The sequence below is a fragment of the Eriocheir sinensis genome, chromosome 10, assembly GCF_024679095.1.
Source record: "Eriocheir sinensis breed Jianghai 21 chromosome 10, ASM2467909v1, whole genome shotgun sequence".
Lineage (NCBI taxonomy): Eukaryota > Metazoa > Arthropoda > Malacostraca > Decapoda > Varunidae > Eriocheir > Eriocheir sinensis.
Window position 1 is genome coordinate 8,672,285 of NC_066518.1, and position 25,467 is coordinate 8,697,751.

At 39.2% G+C, this 25,467-nt stretch overlaps 1 protein-coding gene across 2 annotated transcripts; it reads left to right on the forward strand.

The window, feature by feature from the left end:
- Positions 1–104: 104 nt before the first annotated feature.
- On the forward strand, positions 105–22,453 carry LOC126996555 (N6-adenosine-methyltransferase non-catalytic subunit-like). 2 transcript variants are annotated; one of them, XM_050857112.1, is made up of 8 exons: positions 105–235; positions 6,403–6,485; positions 7,108–7,275; positions 10,103–10,246; positions 11,534–11,728; positions 12,911–13,096; positions 16,617–16,789; positions 18,823–22,453. In XM_050857112.1, the coding sequence occupies exons 2-8, from the start codon at positions 6,414–6,416 to the stop codon at positions 19,082–19,084; spliced, it is 1,200 nt and encodes a 399-aa protein (XP_050713069.1). In that variant the 5' UTR covers positions 105–235; positions 6,403–6,413; the 3' UTR covers positions 19,085–22,453. The 2 variants fall into 2 exon arrangements, with proteins under 2 accessions (XP_050713069.1, XP_050713070.1); XM_050857113.1 differs by lacking the exon at positions 105–235 and adding an exon at positions 5,896–6,042.
- Positions 22,454–25,467: the final 3,014 nt, after the last annotated feature.

Here is a 25,467-nt window from a genome sequence, read left to right on the forward strand (position 1 = left end):
TGGAAGTTATTCATGATTGCATTTCACAGCCTACGTGTACGTACATCACACACTCCTCAGGATGACATAAAAAAGGAAATTATATATCTAGCGAGTTTGGGGCAGATTTTATAGGAAGATTTTTAACATTTGGTGAAAAACTGAAGGGTTGGCAGCACTGACCGAGGACAACAACAACACACCGCAGTAGCCGCCGTGTGGACTGGAGGCCGCCGCATCTACCCCTGATATAAAGGTAACAGAAAGACCATAAAGAAGAGAACTTGACGATTTGTATGACCTAAGTTTATGATATTTACTGACGATCTCAAAATCCATCTTCTTCCTCTTCGTCAGCTTTATCATCCTGCCTTCCTATTCTCTCATATCCGCCGCTATGCAAATTTTCCACCTTGTCTTGTGTCTTCCTCTCCTTCCTCTTCTTCCCCGTTCTTCCATATCCAGTACTCTCCTTTCGTTATGTTCTCCATCTGTCCTAACTCAAGACGTGCCCGTACCATCCACGTCTTGCCTCTTGTGTCTGTGGTGAGGCATGCACTTTATTCTGGGTCATGACATTATTTCTGCAACAAGTCATCGGTAAATCATAGGAATAGCGGCTCCTAGTGGGTGCACGTTTAGGGCACGGTGTGGTGGTAATTACAACATTTCTAGCACGTACGACAGGGTTTTGACAAGCGGAGAGGCGTGTTTATGTCACAAGGGGTGTATTTTTCTGCGGGGGCTCCTCCCTTTCTTCACCCCGGAGCTCGCAGTCTCATCGCTCATCGACTTGGAAGAAATCGCAAGGCCAGCATGGAAAAATACACCCCTTGTGACATAAACACGCCTCTCCACTTGTCAAAACCCCGTCGTACGTGCTAGAAATGTTGTAATTACCACCACACCGTGCCCTCAATGCGCACCCGCTAGGAGCCGCTATTCCCAATATTTACCTAGTCTTCTTTAACTTGCATTGTCTTTAATCAGAAGGCATCCCTGTCCACACGTCTAATCCATTCACTCATTTAAACATAATTAATCGTAAAGTCCGATGGCAGGTGTTTCATGTTATGGCATGAAGACTCAGAAGGTGTCACGGTTAAGATTTATTAACGTGCTGATATCTCCTCTCCTACTTGATTAACTGCTATTCTGTTGTCATATATGTTTTCTACTAATCTTCAAAACTGGAAATCAATAGGAAAGGCAGTGCACTAATAATATCAATCTTTACCAGTCACAAAGTATTTCCTCAAATGTAACGAGCTGCCATAAAAACGATGCACTCTCCGAGGACTCCCCGGTGTTTGTGACTGTGGTGGACATTGGCTCTCAGACACGCTGTTATTTATATATTTTTACAACCATCACACTGCTGAGTTTGGTATAGTTGACCATTATGTAGATTGGTTCACCCCCAACTCGAACCATTGCCTACTCGGACCATTACCAACTCGGACTGGACCGCCACCAACTCGGACCACAATTGTGGACCAACTCGAACCAGTTCTAGATATCAATAAATATAACAAAAGGTAAAAACTAAAGCTTTAAAACAATGAAATTCATCCATCCAAGAAATTGTTTGCAATTCATCATTAACAAACTTAAAATTACAAAAAATGTAAAACAACAAGGTTAAGAAATTAGAAAATTAAAATGTAGAAGTTGAAAAAAAAATGTATAAATGCCTTGAAACAATAAAATTCACTCATAATATTAAGACAATAACATTCACACATTCACGGCAATGTAATGAGAAATTGCCTTTAATAAGTTTTTAGCTGATCTATGGCCATTAGAAAATTGGTCCTAAAGTTTTACAAGTTGTCCATGATGCTTGGCATATTTTGTTTTTTGGTGTTGCAATACCTTTCCATCATTTAATAAATGCACTTTTAGTGTTACGAGCCTTGCCTCATTATACAATAGTGTTATGAGTGAGTAAAAATTAAGTTGGCCTTTAACATCATTATTTGTTCTGACACTCCTTGCAAACACACACCAAGTGGTGGAAGCCCAAATCTCAGACCTCATCCACGTAGTGTTTACGTACTCTAAAACAGTGCTGTCCAAACTTTTTTGCCTATTGTACCCTTTATTACCTTCTACTGTTACGTACCCCCATGGCTGATTAAACTCAATTATATTATATTATTTTTAGGTACACGTACATTACATGTCATTCATAGGTACCCGTCCCTCCCTCTCTCTTTTCCTTCATAGAACATGGGAAGTTTCTGCTGTGTGTGTGTGTGTGTGTGTGTGTGTGTGTGTGTGTGTGTGTGTGTGTGTGTATTTACCTAGTTGTGAAATACAGGAAAAGAGCCATGTGTGTGTATTTAGCTAGTTGTTACATACGGGAAGAGAGCTATGCTCGTGCTGTCCCGTCTCCATATCCACTCATGTGTGTGTGTGTGTGTGTGTGTTCATCATCTTTCCACATACCCCTTTGATCTATGCTACGTACCCCCAGGGGTACACAGACCCCAGTTTGGAGAACACTACTCTAAAAGAGTTAATAGTGGTTGTGACCCATTTGCTTATCTTTAAAATCTTAAAAATAGTCCTTCTATATGTTCAGCTGGCACGTATGGTACGTAACGAAAGCAGTTGTCTAAATTTTTTTTATATATCATTCTCGTTTGTGTAGGTAGACTGAAGGCCGAGCTCTCAGACTTTCCTCCACAGCCTTTCCCCAGTGAAAGGCACAACCACGCATGACCACATCTGGGAAAATGTCTGGGATAGCCTGCCAAACACTTCCCTCAAAATCAAGTATTACTTCTTGAACTTTTAATTGTTCTCCAAGGATTTCTTTAGTCTTACTGAATACTTTCTTGTAGTCTCTGCAACTCTTACCAGACATTAAAGCAAATAAAAGGGACATTTGTTTTACATTTCCATCACATTGAATGTTGCAAATAGTAGCCTAAGTGACGTCTGTCCCCTACACTTATATCGTATTGAAGAAAGTAAAGTGGTACGTATGTGTTCCTCATTGATTTCAAAGGTCTGTTAGCTCACCGCTTTCTGTTTGCCTGTCGAGCGAGATTTACAGGGGCAGGTAGCGAAGCAGTGGGCATGCTTGGATCAGTGTTTTCAAGCATCACTTCCTCCACGATTTCTGATGGTAGCTGAAACACATCCTCAGTTGCTTTTTCTTTAATTAACTTTGATACCATACTTGTGGTCACAGGTCATGATTCCAATGGGTGGGAATGTTCATTGGGTCCTCTGATAAATATATTGTACACTTCCTTGATTGTCATTTCACAGTTAACAGTTTTATTGCGCACTGCACATCGCCAATGAACACCAATACATGTTTTCCTTTTAAACGTGTATGAATAACTAAGACTTTCTATAAGTTTATGCTTCCCTCTGTGAAGATGAAGATAATTTTTCATACGTAATATCTTCTACCAATGCTTGTGCCTGATCAGGTGGATGATCCTCAATAGAGCAATCAGTACTGATGTTCAATGAGTCATGCTCATTGAGAACTTCACAATTATGGTCTTTTTGTGCAGAAGAGCATGTGGCACACCAGTTTATTTCCAGACCCTCCCTTACTGCTCTTCTATACTCCCCCCTTGTAATGTCGGCCTCACAAGCTCTATGTTGCCAAAAATTACATCCATCACACAGCAATGCCTCCTGCAAAATTATTAAATTAATTTATAATAAAGGCAATTAGACCACTTATCACTATTGAAACTTTTCCTGATATTTTGTTTAATTTATTGTACTACATCCTTTGCCTTCAAGAATAGTACTACTAAATATAGACTAGGGTATGCAAAAGGTTTATGTGATGAAATGCAGATGCTAAAACACAATCTGTATAGAGTTCAGTAATTTGCACTTATATGTTTAACTTCTGTAATATACTAATAAAGCAGGAAAACTGCACAGAAAGGTGTAATCTCACCTGTTGGGGACACACTATGTTTAGGCACACCAAACACTTGTCCATGATGAGCTCAGTGCTTACTACGGTCTAGAAATGAAACCTGGGTTGGACATGAGTGAGGGTGAGAAGATGACTCGGATGATTCGCCTAAGGTTTGGATCTTGAGTTCGAGTTGGAATAAACGATGGTTCAAGTTTGTAATAAAAATGACAAGAGTTGGTCGTTCAGAACGGTCCGAGTTGGTTGATATGATAGTCCGAGTTGGTCGTTCAGAATGGTCCGAGTTGGTCGTTCAGAATGGTCCAAGTTGGTTGAGATGACGGTCCGAGTTGGTCGTTCAGAATGGTCCAAGTTGGTTGTTCAGAATGATCCGAGTTGGTTGAGATGATGGTCCGAGTTGGTCGTTCAGAATGGTCCAAGTTGGTTGTTCAGAATGATCCGAGTTGGTTGAGATGACAGTCCGAGTTGGTCGTTCAGAATGGTCCGAGTTGGTTGAGGTGATGGTCCGAGTTGGTTGTTCAGAATGGTCTGAGTTGGTTGAGATGACAGTCTGAGTTGGTATTTCAGAATGATCCAAGTTGGAGATGGTCCGAGTTGGACCTACCCCATGTATATTAACCGAACAATTCTCCACACAGTTACTACTTATAGTTCTCATACCATTATTAGCTTTGAGTGTAGTTCCATGTTTACGAAAGTCCGGTTGTTAGACTTGGTGGTATTATTACAGAAGTACACCCGTCTCACTGCGAAGGACTCCTTGGTGCTTTATGAAGCACTTTGGGCACCCACTACACACTGCATTATTGCCTTCTGTCACAAATTACTTGTTCTTAAGATAGCCAGCAACTTATGGTATAAGTCAACAAAGATTGACCTCACTTTGTTGTATAGAACTTATAATAGAAGGTCTCATTAGTAAGGAAGTATGTATGAATTTTCTGAGTCTAGACCTATAGTAACAGTTTGGGGTTTTGTTAGGTTAGGTTAGGCTAGGTTAACTTTAGGGTATATTAAAAAACATGATATCCAGCACCTTTTGGTATAAATCAACAAAGAAAGACCTTACTTTGTTGTATAGAAAGTCTCGTTAGTAAGGAAGCATGTATGAATTTTCGGAGTCAGGACCTATAGTAACTGTTTGAGGTTTTGTCAGGTTAGGTTAGGTTAAGTTTAGGGTATCTTTCAACACATGATAGCCATCACCTTATGGTATAAATCAACAAAAAATGACCTCACTTTGTTGTTTAGAAAGTCTTGTCAGTAAGGAAGAATATATGAATTTTCTGAGTTAAGACCTATGGTAACTGGAGTTTTGTTAGGTTAGGTTAGGTTAAGTTTAGGTTATCTTCAAACACATGATAGCCATCACCAGGACAGACAACACTAGAGAGGCCTGACAGCCTTTATTTTGAAATGAAGCGGTCCGGACTTGCACAAAGTACAAATTCTTTGGTATAAACTAGATCTTCATCTGCCTTACAACATCCAGCCAAACACTGTCCGAACAAGCGGCGTACATCCTGGAGTTTTGTCCGATTTATGGATATGTGTCTGGAGCCCTGAGGGTCCAATTTATGTGATATGCTGATAATTGAGGTCCAATTTATAGAGAGTTTACACATATGCATATGTTTATCGTTTTTTATTTATTTATTTCAAGTTCCTTTTTCTTTAGTTCCAACTCTTTTAGATCATTTTATCCTCAAAGAAAGGTGCATTTATTGTGATGGTTGATGTACTATATTATATGATATAAGGATATTAATCAAGTATATAACAATTACAAGGGTGGGCGGTGGCCGAACTGGTAGCGTACTGGGCCCACATTCACCGCGTGATGGACGACGTGGGTTCGAATCCCCACGCTACCACTCAGATTTTTCAGTCACCGCCGAGTGGCTTAAAACTACCCACATGCTGCCCTGAAGACCACCCATCAACCCTGACTCTAGAGGAAGCCGTCCAAGCGAATCAAGAACGAGTTCCAGGGGGCAGCATGAGCCAATGCAAGATGGCGCCACTATAAACACTCGCCTGCGCCAGAACGGGCTGGGCCGACCATCAGGCCCCACCTGAAAGAAGCCTCGGGCCGACCATCAGGCCCCACCAGGAAGATGCCTACCGGCGCAACAGGCAACGACGTAAAAAAAAAAAATAAATAAATAAATGGAAGATTATACTTTATTACCTTTACAAATTTATACAGCCTATTTAACACTTTATTGAAAACAATAGTTCCTTTGGTTTATGCTTAACAATTCAGGAGCAGCGAGTAGCGGGCTTTTTTTTATTAATGTTTACTTTTTTGTGCCCTTGAGCTGTCTCCTTTGCTGTAAAAAAAAAAAAAAAAAAAAAATGCTTTACACTGTAATTTTACTGTTGGTCTGCATTTATTCTTAGAACAAAAGGATTGCCACATGAAAGGAGGGATGGTATGACACAGGACATCCATTTAGTATGTACATTAAAACCATAACAATAGCATAATACCTTATCTACAGGTTGTGGCATCATGAGTGGGGACGAAGTGATGAGGGACATTCGGGAGCGCTCCAAGCTCCGCCGACAACTTGTGGCACAGCAGGTTGGCACTGGCATGTTGTCACTTGTGTACTGTGTTGTATTGTGATGTTATCTAGGAAGTTGGTTTTATAAAGTGTGTATGTAGTAGGTATTTCAGGGTTTACTGCTGGTTAAAAGGAATTGAGGACCAGTTGGATCAGTGCAGATGCACCTAAAGTGGTTTCTGTACTTTTTGTTGTATTGTAATATTTTTTATGTAGCAATTGTTATGGTGCAAGATCTATATGGCATTAAAGAGAAATACAGGTTAGGTAAGAATATCCTAAGCATACCTACCTCTTTTATATATAATTATATTTTACACATTACAATGATTAATTTTGCTATGCATTATAATTCTCACTTTGAAAACAATAGAGAAAAAAAAAATCAATGTACAAAAGATAGAAGAGTTATTTAAAAGAAGATACTTGATTGTTTGATGATAAGTATTTGTTACAGACCATACCCAGGAAGGAGCTTTATAGGCATCAGTTTCGTTCAAACATTATTAAGGGAAGATTTCAGCTATGTAGGTTAAGGGTTAGTTGTGGCATGGTCAGTGCAGATATACTCATGTTCCTATTAATTTCCTTTCTGTTTGGATTGAAGAAAAGTCTGAAACACTTGTTTGATTGTTTTAGCTTGGTGTGGCCAATGCAGACAAGCTGGGTCAAGCTTTGGGTAACATTGGGAAGCTTCAGGAGGATCAGGAGCGCATCAAGAGGCTTAAGAGATCTCAACAACAGGATGAACTGGAGGGAGAGGAGGCTACTAACATGGTCTACACTGATTCCTCAACTTTCCTCAAGGTAACTAAAAGACCATATTGGCTATCCATTCAGAAAGGGGACACTTAATTCTTTGTTTACCAACTTTTTACAGTTTCAGTGTTATCTATTGCAGCACCATGTGTGTAATATACTTGTCTTGAGACCAGAAGTCAAAATAACTGTACCTTCAGAAAAAATAACAGTTTAATATCAAATTAAATTGTACTAGCAATGCTAGAAAGCAAAATACAGCCATGAATGAAATATTTAGGAGATGAAACATCTTGTGTTACCATTAGCCAGTATGGGGCTGTACATGAGTTAGATACGGGCCCACGTACATTCAGCACTCATCACTTCTATACACCATGAAAAGACACAATCCTAAAAACTTATGACCAATGGGTAAATATATATTTTTCCTGACTGGTAGGTACTGTGCTTGGACATTTGGCACCAAACAATAACTTGTATTCCAGAATTCCTAACTAGAAAAAAGAACCGAGGTCACTAGGAAAATACCTTTTTGTCAGTTCTCCGTGTAGTGGAGTGTGGTGCCTTTACTGATGGCCCCATACACACTCAGAAGTGGTTTCCAAACTTTTCAAACTTTCCTCCCTGCAACCCCTGTTTTTTTAAGCTTAACCCTCAACTGGGGTGACTTGAGACACAGGGTGACCTCAGACAAAAAATGGAATAAAAAGGTTGAAGAGTTGATGTTTTGGACTTTGGAGTGAGTTATGTAAGATGTTACAAATTTTGCTGTTCCATTGATCTAACTTGACAAAATTTTTCCTTTTTAAAGTTTAAGTAATTGAAAGAAGCATAAGCATAAACAAATTATCCTCAAGTTACAATGAGGTTTGGTTCCAGCAGGCAGGTCATAATTAAAAAATATAATAAAATATTAATCAAATACCCTGCTGCTGATAGAAAAGTGCTCCTGCACCCTCTACTCCCACTCCTGTCCTCACCTCAGCCCTGCTTTTGGTTAATTCTTTAGCTACATAATGTTGTGCAACATTATGCAAAGTTGTGCAAAGATGGTGGCCTTAGCCAATCACCCTGATGTTGTGAAGGGGCTCGTACAGACGGGAGGGCAGTGTTTGTAAGCAGTGAGATGTCATAATTATATGAGCGAGGCCAGTGTGACCTCTGCTGCATCATCTCACCATCCATAAATGTTTTGTTCAAATATGATATCTGTTTCCAGTAAATGGTTGCCTTTTAAGAGCTGCTGCTGGAATAATGTGAGGGAGCTGTTGTTGTAGGATGTTATATTTGTTTCATTCAGCTTATCAACTGTCCCCCACTTGCAGGGAGTTGTGTGGCTAACGGGTGAACCAAACAGAGCTAAGACATTTGAACAATGGAGATAACTGGGTAGACTCACTCCACTCTTGTTTGGCTCATGTGCTAACCAACTGGTGTTTGGTAGCTCTATCAGTATCCTTGTATAGCAGTCTGCAGGCCTACAAACTGGTAAAGTAGCAACTGTAGTGTGAGTAGTAATTAGAGCAGGTATTCTTAAAGTAGTGTCTCAGTACCCCCAGGGGGTATCGAAACTGGTTCTTGGGGTTATCCAAAAAGGCATTTTGGAGAATATTAATTTAATAATAATAATAAAAAGAGTCCATAGAATTCAGCTGTTTGTTTATAGCCGTCGTCCTGTTTTCTCTTTTTTACAGGAAATTAAAGGTTAAAAGTTTGGAGTAGTAGGCTAATATTGGAGAGGGGCTATCAGGTTGACTTGGAGTTGAAGTTTGGGGTATTGGGGCTGAAAAACTTTAAGAACCACTGACAGAGGGTGAGTAACATGAGCGCCTACAACACACTTCCAGGCACTTTATAACACAGAAATATGGCTGTCAGGCTACAGCCTCGGAAGTGGTGTGCGGCCTGCTTTGCAAATGTAGTAATCAAGGTGGTGGATAAGGACCTCAAAATCCCCCTCTTCTGTTAATGTTGGAAGTCCATTAAACATTTTTGATGCTCACTTTCACCAATAGCAATCCTGTAACTTGTAGTGTCATTGTAGAATGATTAATCAAGTAGTCAAATGAAAATGGACAAATATAATGATGGAAACAAATGTAGCACCATTCATCACCTCTGCATAACCCCTCACCCCCAAGATCCTGTCTTCTTCAGCATCTTTCTACTGCCTCCTATGAACGTCCTGGTTCTGAAATGATTGCACCTGCTTCTTGTAAGGGGTCACCTGCAGGCTTGTTTAGGATAAATCACAGGCCTACTTGGATATTGTAGTCTGCCATCTTTATGTGGGGCATCAGCTGTGTCCCCCCCCTGGTTTCCTCCCCTGCTCTTCCATGCGCTGAGACCACAGTCACATGACAGTCATTCCGTAATGCGTTAGCACGGGGTCGGGGTGCTGTGGAACTCACCCACAGCATGAGCTCCATAACCAACTGAGGGAGAAGCACATCAGTTTTGCTCAAATTCAATTTAACATTAGTTCCTTTGGAACCTAATTTGAGTTAGATTGCTGTCCCACTGTCAATTGATGTAGGTAGGGTACTCTGATGTCCAGCTTTTTTGGCTGGGTGGGTTGAAATGTAACACCCCCTTCACTATGATTTGAATGGGATTTTTTATGTAAATTTTTTCTGCAATTGTTTCTTGGAATCTAACCCGTATATTATATAAGGAGGACTGCCTGTATTAGGAGCAGCATTATCAGCTAATCAGAGTCTGGGTTGATGTGCAAATATGTAGAATGGCCCATTGCCCTGAGTCATTCTTCCCCCTGTCTGCATCTTCTTGTTTTCTGTGATGTTTATGGTGGTCAATTCTGAGAGCATTGCATATCTAGCATACGGTTGTGAAGTCTATTTTCTTTGAACAGGGCACACAGTCAGCAAATCCTCATAATGACTACTGCCAGCACTTCGTGGACACTGGGCAGCGGCCACAGAACTTCATCAGAGATGTTGGCCTTGCAGACAGGTTTGAAGAGTATCCAAAGCTACGGGAACTCATTAAACTTAAGGTGTGTGGCTTATTCAGAGACTGAAAGTCTTGGATAGTATGGCCATGAGCATAGCTGTGCTGTATTTAGTGTATCATGTGTGTCACCAGCAGTCAGAGAGAGTATCAATCTAATGAGAATTGCGTTGAAACAGCTTTGGTGCTTATTTCAATGATGTTTTTGAAGGATAAGAATAGTATTTATTAAGCGCAGCATAAATAAACCCTATGATCTGGCAACATCTTCAGAAAATCTTAGTCTGTATCTGTATTGTTTTATTTACATGTCAGTTTAAATGGTGCAAGGGAGACTCATCCAGATGTTTTTCTGATAGTGTTAAAAGTCATTTGAATACTTTACTTAATATTCAGTGCACATAAATCCAATAGAAACCTACAATGAATGACTGGGAACATTTTTAAAATATAATTTTGGTCAATATGGCAGAGCATATGTATTCTTTGGAAGACACAGTTTAACTATATGTATGTTATTACTGTATGAGTTGTGTGATCACGGTTCCAATATTGTCAGTGATGAAGGTCTGTGGATTCCAAGCACTCATTAAAGATAGTTTTCTCAAATCATGAAATGTATACCTTTTGAGTGCTTGGTTTTTCCTGTTATTGGAGATGATGCCCATATTGTTTTTGCACTGGATTTGTCTTTCCTATTAATTTAAAAAGTTTTTTTATATGCTTTGAAAATTATTAGATAAAGTCTAATGTAATCCTTTATTTTCAGGGGTGTATGATTATCACTTCTTTTTTTTCAAAACCAGATTATTTTAAAAAAAAACTGAGCCTTTAAGCTTTAGGTAGCTAATGAACTTTTTGTTGTGTAAGGTTTTCTAGTAATAATGAATTGATAGAAGATACTGTAGAGAAACTTCTTTTGTCAATTTTTTCAACCCATTAATTATCACTTGTGTAGTATTTGTTATTATTGAATAACCATTCTATAAAGTATAAAAAAATATTCAATATATAGTACCTTTTGCTTACAAATATACTAATTTTCTATTTTTACTATTTCTTGTGTGACATTTTTAACCAGTTTGTTGGAGGCTATTTTTAGACACCCAATCCTAGTTACAGGCAATGTGATGATGCTAATCCATTGCATATCAGAGTGCATCATGCTGAACTGTTTTTATTTTCATTTGTGGAATCTTCCTGAATAAGAAGCAAGATTTGGGGAAAGAACTAAATGGATATCTTCCTTCTGACTTCTTTTATTTTACAATACAATTTATAGACATAGTAGATGGGATGGTCACAGCTATTGACATCATTCTGAACTTTACAGGATGACTTGATAGCAGCAACAGCCACCCCTCCCATGTACCTTCAGACAGATCTGCAAACCTTTGACCTGCACGACCTGCCCACCAAGTTTGATGTTATCCTGGTAGAGCCGCCCTTGGAGGAGTACCAACACACCGGTGTTACCAATGTGCAATTTTGGGACTGGCAGAAGATTATGGATCTGGACATTGCTCAGGTCAGGATAGTACTGTGTGCATCCTGAGAAACATGGGTCCATCACACTATATGTTTATTTATATGGGTACCTCTTGTTTCATGCAAGTTTAAATTATGCGAATTTGGTTTAACGCGATGTCAAAAAGCCAGTATATATTTTAAATTGCTTGATTTCTTTAGATTAGCTCCGTGTGATCCAAATCAAAATTTGTGGCATGGTACCCAGAAGCCAACCCTGCTCATTGGGTTGTCTCTGTAAGGGCTCGGCCACACGATGCCCAAAACATTGCACAAAACATGACTGGTTACATATCTGGAACATACTGCATACATGAGTGTAAGATGTAGAAAAGTGATAATGAACAACATAAATGGCAAGATGGCGCCACTATAAACACTCGCCTGCGTCAGAACGGGCTGGGCCGACCATCAGGCCCCACCTGGAAGAAGCCTTGGGCCGACCATCAGGCCCCACCGGGAAGATGCCTACCGGCGCAATAGGCAACAACGTTAAAAAAAAAAAAAAAAAAAAAATGATGGAGAAGAATGGCCAGTTGCAGTACCCACAAGTCCTGCCTTGCCAGTGTCATTATTTTGATCATCTGACCTGCCGTGAGGCATGCGATTTTCGGAAAGTGAATTCAGATAAGATTCAGGTTCTGATCAATGATCTAGAGCTGTTGACCAAGACTAAGAGGTGGAAGGGGAGTGTATGATTAAACCTCATACTGTCATTGAAATATACTGTATGGATTACTGGTGTTCTTATTTGTTACCACACAAGTGGTACAAACAAGGCCAACCAAAACAATAACAGTGCCATTACAAAAACAAAACTCCTGACCATCAACTCAACTCAGATTGACACCATGATGCCTCAAGGTTGTTATTAGTATTTATATTTTCCACAAATAAACAACACACACACACACACACACACTCACAGATTTAACTCTTGATTGATTCTGTTTGATAATGCACAGAGCACAGGGGTGGTGCATAACATGCATAACACTACAATATGGAAAGATTGTTTACATTGTGCGAAATGTACTCGCCAGGAACACAATACTCATGTAAACTGAGAGGCACCTGTACCTGTGTTTTATATAATTTTTACCTAATTTCACTTTTGAGATCATTTTATTATATACATCATGCTTTATTTTCTCTCAGACATGCCTCTTTTTTTTTCTTCTAGGTAGCAGCACCTCGTAGTTTTATTTTTCTATGGTGTGGATCCTCAGAAGGTCTGGACCTGGGGCGGCAGTGTCTACGAAAGTGGGGCTTCCGGCGTTGTGAGGACATTTGTTGGATTCGTACTAACATCAACAACCCAGGGCATCTCAAGAACCTTGAGCCAAAGGCTGTTTTCCAAAGAACCAAGGTATTTCAAAACTATCATATATAGTGTATATTCTAATGATTATGCTGTGGAACTCTTCTTTGGAAGTGGCCACAAAAGTCTTCACTTGCTCCTCTCCATCTACACTAACCCCTGGATTTTACAAACACTGATTTCCCAGATTTCAGATTCTATGGACAGAATTCTGGATAAGGGAAATTACAGTGTGTCATTAGTTCCTGAATCATCATCATCATCATCATTTCGTTTAACGTCCCTTTTCACTTTTACGGTTGATGAGGTTTCAGGCCCCGCTCCACTGCAAGTGCAGCACTCTGCAAGGGCCGTCAACAATTTCGATGTTACCCTCGATAATAATCCTCAATGCACTTAATTCAAAACGTCATAGTGAGTGAGAGAGTCTTGATTGCTTTCATGAATATCCTACTGATGTCCTTTTAATAAACTTGGCATCATCATTGTCACTTTGCCTTGTTTGGGTTCACACTAAATTATTTCCAACTCACTGATCATTTAACACACAATTTGTCTTTGAGTATAAGCACTAATTAATAGCCATGATCAGTTATGTTACGAATTCTCTCAATTTCAGTCTGAAGTACTACACAACACTGATCATTTGCTGAGTGGTAGATTTCAGGCTTCTTGTACCTCACACAATTTGTGCATTTCTTCTCAGCCATGACGCACTCTTTTGATTTATGATCGCCAGCACATTTGAAACATTTTAGGGCTTCTACATTGGTCTTGGCAGTACAGTTGGCCTCAAGATGGCTAAGATCCAATCCCATCAATGCCAAGTCTTCCTGTATACACCTTCTCCACATTTTCCTAGGTCTACCAACTGGTCTCCTTCCTTCTACCTCCAATCTCTCCAAAACTCCCAGCACTGTATCCTCCCCTGGTCTCTTTACATGTCCAAACCATTGGAGTCTTTCCCTTCTGAGCACTGTTTCCAGGTCCTCTACTCCACATCTGTTAGCTACATCTGCACTGGACACCCTGTCTTGCCACCTGATCCCCACCATATACCTCATCATTCTGCGATCACTTGCTCTCAATACCTCCATCAATTTTCTAGTTAGAGCCCATGTTTCTGCTCCATACAGCATCACTGATCTAATACACGTTTGGTACACCCCTGCTTTGCTCTTTAGAGGAATGCTACAATTCACAAGTAGACTAGCCACCTCCCTCCACTTTAACCATGCTGGCACCACTCTCACTGTCCTCTCCACTCCCACCTCACAGTCCAGAACATCTCCCAAATAACAGAAATGTTCTATCTCATCCAGCTTTCCTCCATTTACCTCTAGTTCATCCCTCTCAGTTTCTTGTCCTTGCTCTCTCATTACACAAGCTGGGCATGTAAAATTCTGCACTCCTCTTACATATCTGAGGCTTGAGCACCTATGGTGGCACCACTGCCTGCAACATGTGCACAAAACTGAATTTACACCTACTCCCTTCCCACAGCATCCACAAGTATATTTTCCTGATTTAATATTTTCTCTTGCTTCTTTTCCAGTCACCATGTACTTTGTTTTTTCCATATTAATTTTCAAACCTCTCTCCTCCATTCCTCCCTTCCATTTATTAAACTTTTCTTTCACTTCTGCTGTCTCTGCATTTACTACCAAGTCATCTCTATACAGCAGCTCCCATGGTGCCTCTTCTCTTGCTTCCTTTGTTGCCTCCTTCATTACTGTTATAAACAAGAGTGGGCTAAGGGCAGATCCCTGGTGAACCCCCTCTCCAATTTCGAACTCATCTGATGTTCCCACCGCTGTTTTCATTCTCGATTTTGTACCTTTTTATAGTCCCATCATTGATTCAACCAATCTTTCTAGTACTCTTTGCCTTCTCAATGCCCATCTTATAATCAATTCTTATTATCCTTCCCAGCCTCTTCTCCGGGACTTTTTCATATACCTTCATGCCATGCTCCAGTAACCTTATCCCCCTATAGTTACCACATTTCAAAGCATCTCCTTTCCCTTTAAAAATGGGTTTAGTGTAGCTTCTTTTTCAGTCTTCTGGTATCTCCCTTTTTTAATACATCATCATTAGTTTCTGAATGCTGACCTTAATTTACAGGACATCAACCATAGCTCACACAGTGGCAATGTTGCTGCATCTGGTTACTATAATCCGTTTCATTTGTCCGCCAACAAAGCGGCAATTTTGATGGATGTGGCATCTGCGCATTTCTAGTTTGTGAATGCGTGAAAATCAACTGTTGTGTTTGATATTCAAGCTATGATTATGTATATGAAAAAACCCTCAGTCCTTATAAATCCCAAACATGCCGATTTGCATCATGATCTACCATACAAGCACACGAAAGACCACTTTGTATCAAACAGTATAGTCAGATCATACTCGAACGATCTATGTCTTTTCAAATGCCTAGAATTCATCTCATTTCAGGTACATTAGAAGACATCTGGCTCTGCAGGTGCAAATAAAGGGTATTGTATTAATTTACTGCATTTAAATAAGGATTAATATTCAAAATAACATGAAAACTAAATAATAACTCGTGATTCTAGGCTATTTCGAATATTACCCATTTATTTACATGCAACAAATGATCAAAATTCCTTACGTATAGGCACTTGCAGAGCCAGATGTCATTATATGTCCCTGCAATGAGATGAATTATAGGTGTTTGAAACACTGTTCTCTAATATAATAGAGATCAGTGATTTGAAAGGCCATAGATCGTTTGAGTATGATGTGAATATACTGTTTGCTATAAGCTTGTCTTTTCATACGTATAAATGAAGTGTCACCTGCTGGGCCTTTTGGCTTATAGCATTCGTGCTTTCTGGCGGGTCACCTTCATTGATTCATATAATAATATGCTTATATGGTAGATTATTTATTGATGCAAATCAGTATGTTTGCAGTTTATATAAAAGGGTTTGAGGGTTCTTTGTATACACAAACATTCAAATATAGAATACTGATCTTCACGCAATCACGAACTAACAATGCGCAGGTGCCACATCTACATTCACAAGTGGACAGATGGAATGAAACAGACTATAGCAGCATTCACGGTGCCAGTGTTGGGTTATTGCTTGAGGCCACTCATTGTCCTATTTTTCTAATTTAATTTTGTCCACTTTGTTTGCATATTTTTTTCTCATAAATCATATTTTAACTCTTGTTTCTTGTGTCATGGGATAATGCAGTCTCTTAAGTGTATGCATTAGTTTATCTCCGTCTAAGTAAAAGTGAAATATGAGCTATTTCACCAAGCTATTTAAAGAATTGACTTTCATGGCAAATAAAAGAATTGTTTAAAGGAAAGGTGTGCTGTTCTAGCCAATTTCAGGGTCTCTTTTTCTTTTTGCAATTGTTTATCCGTCCATATTCATACTACTGGATCTTGGCATGTATATAGTATCATGATTACATACTAATATAATCATAGAGAAACAATTTTAGGAGTGTATGGGTTTCTCAGCTGTTTAATTATTTGTGCATTGCCCCTTTCTGGTAAAGGCTTTTAAATTTTATACTATTTTTACAGGAACATTGTCTGATGGGCATTAAAGGCACAGTACGAAGATCAACGGATGGTGATTTCATTCATGCTAACGTTGACATTGATCTCATAATCTCTGAAGAGGCAGAATATGGCTCGCTGGAGAAGCCTGTCGAGATATTCCACATCATTGAACATTTCTGTCTTGGGCGCCGAAGGTAAGACTTAACCCCTTCAACACGAAGACGCGTATAATGTGTACTTGCATGCCCAGTACCATATCTGAGGCCGTGTATACTGCGTCCTGGCTCGCTTTAGCCAGCATGTGAGTTATTTCTTCCCGGATATTGTACGATAATTTTTAGGATGTAGGTCGTATATGATACTGTGTCTTATTTGACTTTCAATATTATTATTGTGTAAGAATGTAAGTGTGTCTTGCATGCATTTGTACTTCACAGTAACAATCATCTCTAACAAAATAACAAAAATAATGAGAAAGAAATGATATACGTGTGTGTGTGGAGTTCCTCTTCCCTCGAGTTGCCAGTTGGCTGGCTAGTGCATTGTCTCACCACCACCTCGGCACTGGGACGCAGGGTTGTGCGGGAGCTGCTGCCTCCCCTTCACACCCATCCCGCTGTCTCTGTTCTCTTTCTTCCTTCCTGTCTCCTCCCTGCGGTCTCCTCTCTCTATCTTTATTCATGCAGAGGAGGGTTACAGAAAATGGCTATTTGCCTGGATGGTGGGATTGGCATGAGGGGTGAGGGCAAGAAGGGGAGGTTTCAGTTCCCATGCGACCTTACGTCCCAAAGGTGGTGGTGAGATAATGTGGCTGATTGGCAACTCGAGGGATGAGGAGTTCCACACACATATGTGTATGTTGTTTCTTTCTCATTATTTTTTACCTATCTTATCTCCCTCTTTCTCTCTCAAGCCATAGGCCGTTTTGTAGTGAAAACACTCCATTTCCCGCCCAATGAGGGGAAATATGAAAAGTGTCAGACTACAGTTTTGTGGAGAGAGAGAGAGAGAGAGAGAGAGAGAGAGAGAGAGAGAGAGAGAGAGAGAGAGAGAGAGAGAGAGAGAGAGAGAGAGAGAGAGAGAGAGAGAGAGAGAGAGAGAGAGAGAGAGAGAGAGAGAGAGAGAGAGAGAGAGAGAGAGAGAGAGAGAGAGAGAGAGAGAGAGAGAGAGATTTACATAGATTTACATAATTTTTCTTCTACTCCCTATTACCTTTCTGTCCTGCCTCTTTCCTTTTCCTTCCTCTCCTAAATTTGAACCTCATGGTAAGATCCTTGTAGTCAACCAAGGCTCATTGACAGGGTTTTGCTCAAGGGCCAGGTATTGCAGGGAGGGGGGAGTCTTTGGCATAGGTATCAGTGATGCGACAGACAGGGCAGGCAAAGGGATCCAGTCCATCCTCTGCATAGTACTTGCTGCAAGGAATAACCTCTGCAGTTTAGCTTTTTTAATCAACCCATTGGGTGTTCAAGTACCCTTTCCACTTCCACCCTCTGATGTACTTTTTAATAGGAAAAAATCCTAGTTTTTCTCATGTTTTTTGTGTTAAGAGCTTTGAGATGAAAATCTGGGTAAAATAAATTGTCTTTGCTTAGCTTCATGCATAAGGTTGCATAAATGGGTTGGAGAGGGTAGCACATTGGGAGTTTTTAGCCATAAGGAAAGTCAGGGGGCTTGGTATAAGGCGAAATCAGGTTGAGGTTGAGCCTAGAGCCTTTGACCCCAGCCTACCATAACTTCATGTAATCAGCCATGCAATTTCTTATTTGCCAGTTCACCAAATCATTTATTTAAGTAGATTCAGAATAAGAATATCTGCATAAAGGGATATTTCAACCATAGGAACATTGATTAGAATGTTAATATGTGACCTATAATCTGAGGACTGAGCAGGATAATGAGAACCCTTCATGAGATGGCCTGGCAGAGGATTTGTCAATTCTTGTTCATACATTCCCTTTAAGTAATATTCACATCCCCCTTTTACCTCTCCTGCATTTCTAAATCCTGCCTGAATGGTGGTCTCCTTACCACCTCCTTCTCCCCTATAAGCATAGCATAAAATACAATTATCTTAAATTTTTTTTTACATAATATGCATCCAAGAAAAGGAAAATTTCCAAATCAAACAAAATTCAGGTACCATAAAAATTTTATTATTATGAAGTAAAAAGTACAATTTGGTTATCTTCAAAGGTGTCCATGTTTGGTCTCTGCTGTGTTACAGACTGCACGTGTTCGGCCGTGACAGCACCATCCGACCTGGTTGGCTCACACTAGGCCCTGGACTCACAAGCAGCAACTTTGACCCTGATGTGTATGCTGGGTATTTTGCATCTGGGCAGATAACAACAGGCTGCACCGAACGCATTGAAGCTCTCCGTCCTAAATCCCCTCCACCCAAAGTTAAGGGAGGGCCAGGTGGTAGAGGAAGAGGAGGAATGTCATCTCGTGCTGGGTTTACCCGTGGACGAGGCAGAGCTAGATAGTAGTAGTAGTACTATGTGCAGTAGAAATAGTTAAAAGTAATAGTTTGGTGTAAGGAGTATTAAAAGAACAACAGGATTTGGGGTGTGGGGACTATTTGTTTTAGGTTGTGTCAGTGTTGGTTTTACAACTGGGCTGTGATAGCTTTCAGTATATTAAAAGTGTGTGGGCAGGATGGGATAATGGTGTTTATTTAAAAGTTGTAGTGGATGATTTTCAAACATGTAAATTATAGAGAAGCTAAAGCTAAATATTTCAACAAAGAAAAGTATTGAAGTGAAGGTTGTCTGCTGTTCAGTCACAGAGATAGACAGTACCACCATAACTAACCTCACTTTGAATCAGGCTTTACTGAAACAAAATTTCCTGGGACCAGAGCACTACATACAGTTGCAATACTTTAGAATAAGGCAATCAAATTTCAAATATTATTTACTCCAGTAATTTTTTGGCTATGTAATTTTTCTTAGTTACTATTATCATAAACCCTATGCTTCCATGTTAGACATATTACAGGACAGAAGCTGGTAACTGAAAAGTCAGAAAAAGTAGGAATTCATCACTGCAGAATATTTGTAAACAATAGTATCAAGGCCTTACATATATTTACAGCGAGAGAATAATGTGTGCATACATCTACTTATTTTGACACATAGTCCATAGAGATCTCACAAATAGGTAGCCACAGCAAAAGTCAAATTTTCAGACCAACTACACTCACTCATAGCACGTTCTTGTCCTCCTCACACCCTCCCTGTCTAATACTCTTAGAAACTATTTTTTTTCACTTTAAACATGTCTTCCTCTTACATCCATGTAACTCCTTCAGCATAGTACATAGGGTTACAACAGCACCTTTGGGAATAATTCCTTCACTCTTATTAGTTAAGCCATTCAATCAAACAAACCCACCTTTTACTATAATCATGTCACAAACATCCCTAAAGTGATTCATATGTTCTTTGTGAATTTGAGACTTCTGTGTGGTATGTTCCTGTCTTGCCCTGATGTGGCTGCATTTCATTATATCAACTCAAGCCCTTTACAGTTGATCCCCAATATTCATAGAGGATGGGTACTGAACACTATCACTAGCACAATTTCATCAGTTGATGATGAAAAGTTGCCCTATTATACAGAACTTTTGCATATATATATATATATATATATATATATATATATATATATATATATATATATATATATATATATATATGCAAAAGTTCTGTATAAAAGGGCAACTTTTCATCATCAACTGTTGAAATTGTGATAGTGGAAAGTAGGTATGTTCCGGTACTGAAACCAATTGGAAGAATGAATTGTGGTTGTTTGTGATAACTTCTGATACATGCAGTGAAAAGTGTGAAATGTTTACATGTACATTGGTGCCATTTTGTTTTATTCTCTATCAACACAAGGCTGCATTCATTTGGGCATTAAAGGAAAACTAGACAAGTTAACATTGACTTAGCTGACTTGTCTCAAAGTTAATTTGTTGCCGAGGATGGCGCTGCCTGCACATGGGATATTAAGCAACGTCCACACTACGGGTGACCAGGCCTGGAATCCCATCTTTGGCTCCACACAACTCCCTTATATGGTAAAGTGGGCGGGGCTACGCGAGCGAGAGGTATTTGGTGCGTGACACCCAGTTGTCTATTAATAGCGAGAGGGGTCATTACTCAGCCACGCCGCACCATCCCATGGACGCGGGTAATTACTCAGCAATTCATAAACATCTTACAACAGCATCCATGCTTGTGGCAAATGAAAAACAATAACTACAAAAATAAAACAGCAAGAAAATCAAAGTCTCAGTGCAATTGTGCATAAAAGGGCCTCTTGAAGAGCTACATTGGCAATGGCAGCATTCATGCGTACTCCTCCTTCGGCAATTCAGCGGAGACTGATGAGCGTGGGCTGCTCACCAATCGTGCTTCGCCTGTTGCCTAGTGTGGAGGCTCACCCCCCTTACCCCCTCGTCAGTCCGCCTGATTCAGCGCTGCATAACCCATAGTGTGGACGGCCCTTTACACATTTGCCTGCCAGCTACAGCCAGTGGTAGACATCATGTGCATACCATCTATATGTAACCCACTTTTTTATTATGCTTTATTATTTTTTTTCATTACCTACAGGCCCTCTATGATTGCAGAGGGCAAAATCCATGAACAAAGACGTAAAAATTATACATAATACACAAATGCACTACCTACCAAAGGTGGTGAGTGGGAGCAGGTTACTACAGCAGGCTGCAGAGACGGCGGCACATGCTGTGAGTCATTCTTAGCCCTACCCACCATTACAGACACTGAGGAAAAAGTGAAAGATTTGTTTACATATGAGAGTATGTACATGATGTCTATCACATGACACAAAAACAAACTGGTGCTGGCTGTAGCTGCCAGGCAAATAGGTAATGTTCCATATACAGGCAACGACCATCAGGCCCTATGAAGAAAGCCTACTGGCGCCACAGGCAAAGACATATAAAAAATAAATAAATATATATATATATATATATATATATATATATATATATATATATATATATATATATATATATATATATGGTCACATACAAGAACTGCTGTGGAAATATTGTGAGTAAACTGTTCTTGTGGGATACCATTTTTGTTATGCTCAACTGACCAACTGTCTGGTTTGGCTCACCCCCCACCTACCCACACAATCCCTCCGTGCATTGATTCAGTAGAGCATTTGGCTAATATCACCATCTTGGCGAAACTTGCTAACTCCATTGTGTAATGTTGCACTATGCTGTGTGGCTAAAGCCCAGGTCACACACTGCCAATTCAACAGCCAAATGTGAAATGACTCATGGTCCTCTCCCACTCATAATGAAATCTCTGCTGTGAATATGTGAACCTGTGAATAGTGCGGGTCAACTATATTTAAAGTGATGTACATAGTACATAATCTGCTAGATGGACAGGGGCCACAATGAAAAATTATCAACTCACAAATTGTGTCTCCCCTGCTGGGAAATTGAGCCACAGATTTCTTAGCCATAAGTGATACATACCAGCCCATACACTACCATGCTCTAACCTTGATAATTATGGAAGAAAAAAAATCATTGCTGTTAAGAGGTGATGCAGTAACTGCATGTACAACAGAGAAAAAAAGGTTTATGAATTACAGTACAATAAGTCCGCCTATGAATTTTTTGGCTAGTATTTTATAATGCCAAGAGTTAATGTGTAGCTGATTTTATGGAAATGTTTAAATTAACTATAAAACTAAGAGATAATTTACCTAAGATTGTTCTATAAAAGATGTCATTTGCTACTATTTTCTTATTATATTGATCATTTTGAATCTTCAAACAATAAAATTACTCATATTCATATTTTTCTATACATTTGAATTTCCAGCTTATATATTTAAACTACATATTTTAGTTTATATCGATTCACTCGTTAATAAAAATAATTTCTCAACTATTTTCGATACAAATGCCATATTAACACCTAATATCAAAATTACTCATAAAACTAAAATACTCCTTGCAGTTTAGCATCAATAGTTTAAACTCCAGCATATTTTACTTCATCAAAGGCCTTTCTTGCTTTCTTCAGTTCTTCGTTCATGTTGAGCAGGTCATGGACACGAGCATATTTTCTCTTGTCCTTCCTCACCAAGTACATCACGTCCTCCACCTGCACCCTGCCAGACCGCCCCACCTCCATGGCTCGCTGCGTCTGCCAAGAAACTTGTATTAAAAGATGGACCAAAAAGGTGTTGCTGCTAATACTATGCTACAAAACTGCAGAATGTGAATGTTAAGATATTTATAGTTTGCATAGTTATGAAGGAAGGCACAGTAACTATTTAATCCATATGGCAGTGCAGACTCAAGTATTGATTGGCACTCCAGTTGATCCTAAACAGCTACATACACACTGATCTAAATGATATGTTAGTAGAGGCAGTTTATTTACCTTTCTTAAATGTGTAAAATTGTTTATTGAAAGTTCTGATTGTTGTGTTAATGCTATAACACATGTTAATCACGGATCATGCCAATTTGTTACTGTGTATTTCAATATATTTGATAATGACAATACATCTTCTGGTATAAAAGTCGTATAGATTGGAAGGAGTGTGGAGTTGAATTCTTAATTAACAAGAATCCAGCAGGAAACTTTGAAGAATTTTTCAGCATCAACAAAAGAGCAACAGGAATCACTATCAAACTCAGCAAAACAGACTAATTTAAAATACATCAAGCTTATGCATTAGCATCAACTAACATTGACAATGGAGTAGAAATGTATTATGAAGATGTTGAGGCAGGATGGAAGGAACATAAAACCCAGTTTTCAATAGTCATGTGAGACATTGATGCCAATGTGGGGACCAAAAATGTTGGTGAAACAAGAATTGGCCATTTCGGAATGCATGGCAAAGGGGAGATCAACTGGTTGGGTTTGCAGAAAGAAAGAAACTCACGAAAACATGTCATGAACACATTTTTCAAGAGAAGAACAAACAAAGGGACCTGGAAAAAGAGTTAATGGAGAGATGAATGAGACTGACTTTACTCTTATTGGAGATCTGGACATAGTGAAGGAGGTAATAGTATTAAACAATACACTTGCAATCTCAAGATCCCATAGTTAATGCCCCCCCACACAAAAATTAAACCTCTGTTTCTCTTGGTTTTATTGGTATCTTTATATAAAGGATGATACATCAAAGTATTTTAAGAAAACTTGTTTCCAGTGTCATCTTCATTGGGTGCGCATCCATAGCTTACCAACTCCCAGTAGGCATGACATAACCCCAGGGTGACACCCGATACCCATGCACTAGTGGGTGGAGTGTGAAGAGACTGTCCATCTGTCTCAACTCCACCCAGAGATTAAACCTGAGATATCTTGATTGTGAGCCAATCATGCTACTTCTAGACTATGGAGGTGAGGTGCAAAAATATAAACATGAAATGAAGAATTTTTTAGGTTTGCTTTCATTGTGTCACATTATTGAGAAATGAAGAATTTTTTAGGTTTGCTTTCATTGTGTCACTTTATTGAGAAATGAAGAATTTTTCAGGTTTGCTTTCATTGTGTCACATTATTGAGAAATGAAGAATTTTTCAGGTTTGCTTTCATTGTGTCACATTATTGAGAGAGGAAGTGGGAAAAAAAAGGAAAGAGCACTAAGGAAAGATCAGATTGGTAAAGAGTGACAGGCCAGAGGTGAGATAAACTGCCAGATAAGGCTTTGTGACTGAGTAAGAGAAGCATCAATATTTCACATTTTGTCTTTCATGCAATGTACACTTCCCTTCCTAATAATAAGCTGAAGATATGGAAGCACAACAGAAGCAGAAGTAACTACAACTACATTGACAACTTAACCCTCTTACACACCATGACATAAATTGCGTCACAACGTAATTGTCTACAATTCAGCTTTTTGACACAAATCGCGCCAAGAAACTTTTAAAATATCACCAAAAATAGTTTTCAACAGAATTGCATCAAAATTTGCTGCATGAAAGATCCCAGCAAGGCCTTCCGAATAAACTAGTTGTCAACTCTCTCGCATGGGTAGATCTGAAGTGATAATAGGAATAAATATTTACTTATACATGTAATACTTTTGCCAATATATTTCAATTTTCCTCCCATGTTCTTCCGAGCTACGAGGTGGCGAACCTATTTATTTTTCTTTATATGTATAATGTTTATTCGGAGTCAGTAAAGTTCACTGTATATTTCCATTTCTTGGGTCTTTTCCTTTTATTACTGAAGAATAATCCATTGCAAAGCCAATAATGTTTAAAAATGGCAGGGAAAAAGAAAACTCGTGGGTGAAATTGATAACAGAAAAAATATTTCGGCTCAAGCTACAATCTGTCAGGCTATCCCACTGCATCCCCTCCGGAACCCCAAGCGTGTCGCAGTAGAAACAGAAACTTATTAAACTTTCAGTGTGTGAGAGGGTTAAGCTACAACTAAATACAGCTATCATAACCAATACAACTACAACAATTACTACTACAACTACTTTTCCCAGTAATAACTGAATGGTCAGTTACTGTAGCAATGAGTGAATGGGACTTGTATTAAAAGCTGAAGTTTTGACTGCTTGCACAAACTCGAATGCATGACGGCTCTCTGCCTTACAAGTTTACAACAGACTTAAAACATGCATTTTATTCACATCACTGACAAAATTGAAGCAGCTAAAAACTTTGTGTCATTTTAAAATTTGAACTATGGAGTTTTCAGACAAGTGGATTCACACTTTTACTGTATCATTAAAATAATTTCAATTCCTATTATAAATCACATACTACAACATTCTAAAGTGGTACTATGCATTTTATGCATGCACATAAGTTTGACAAAAA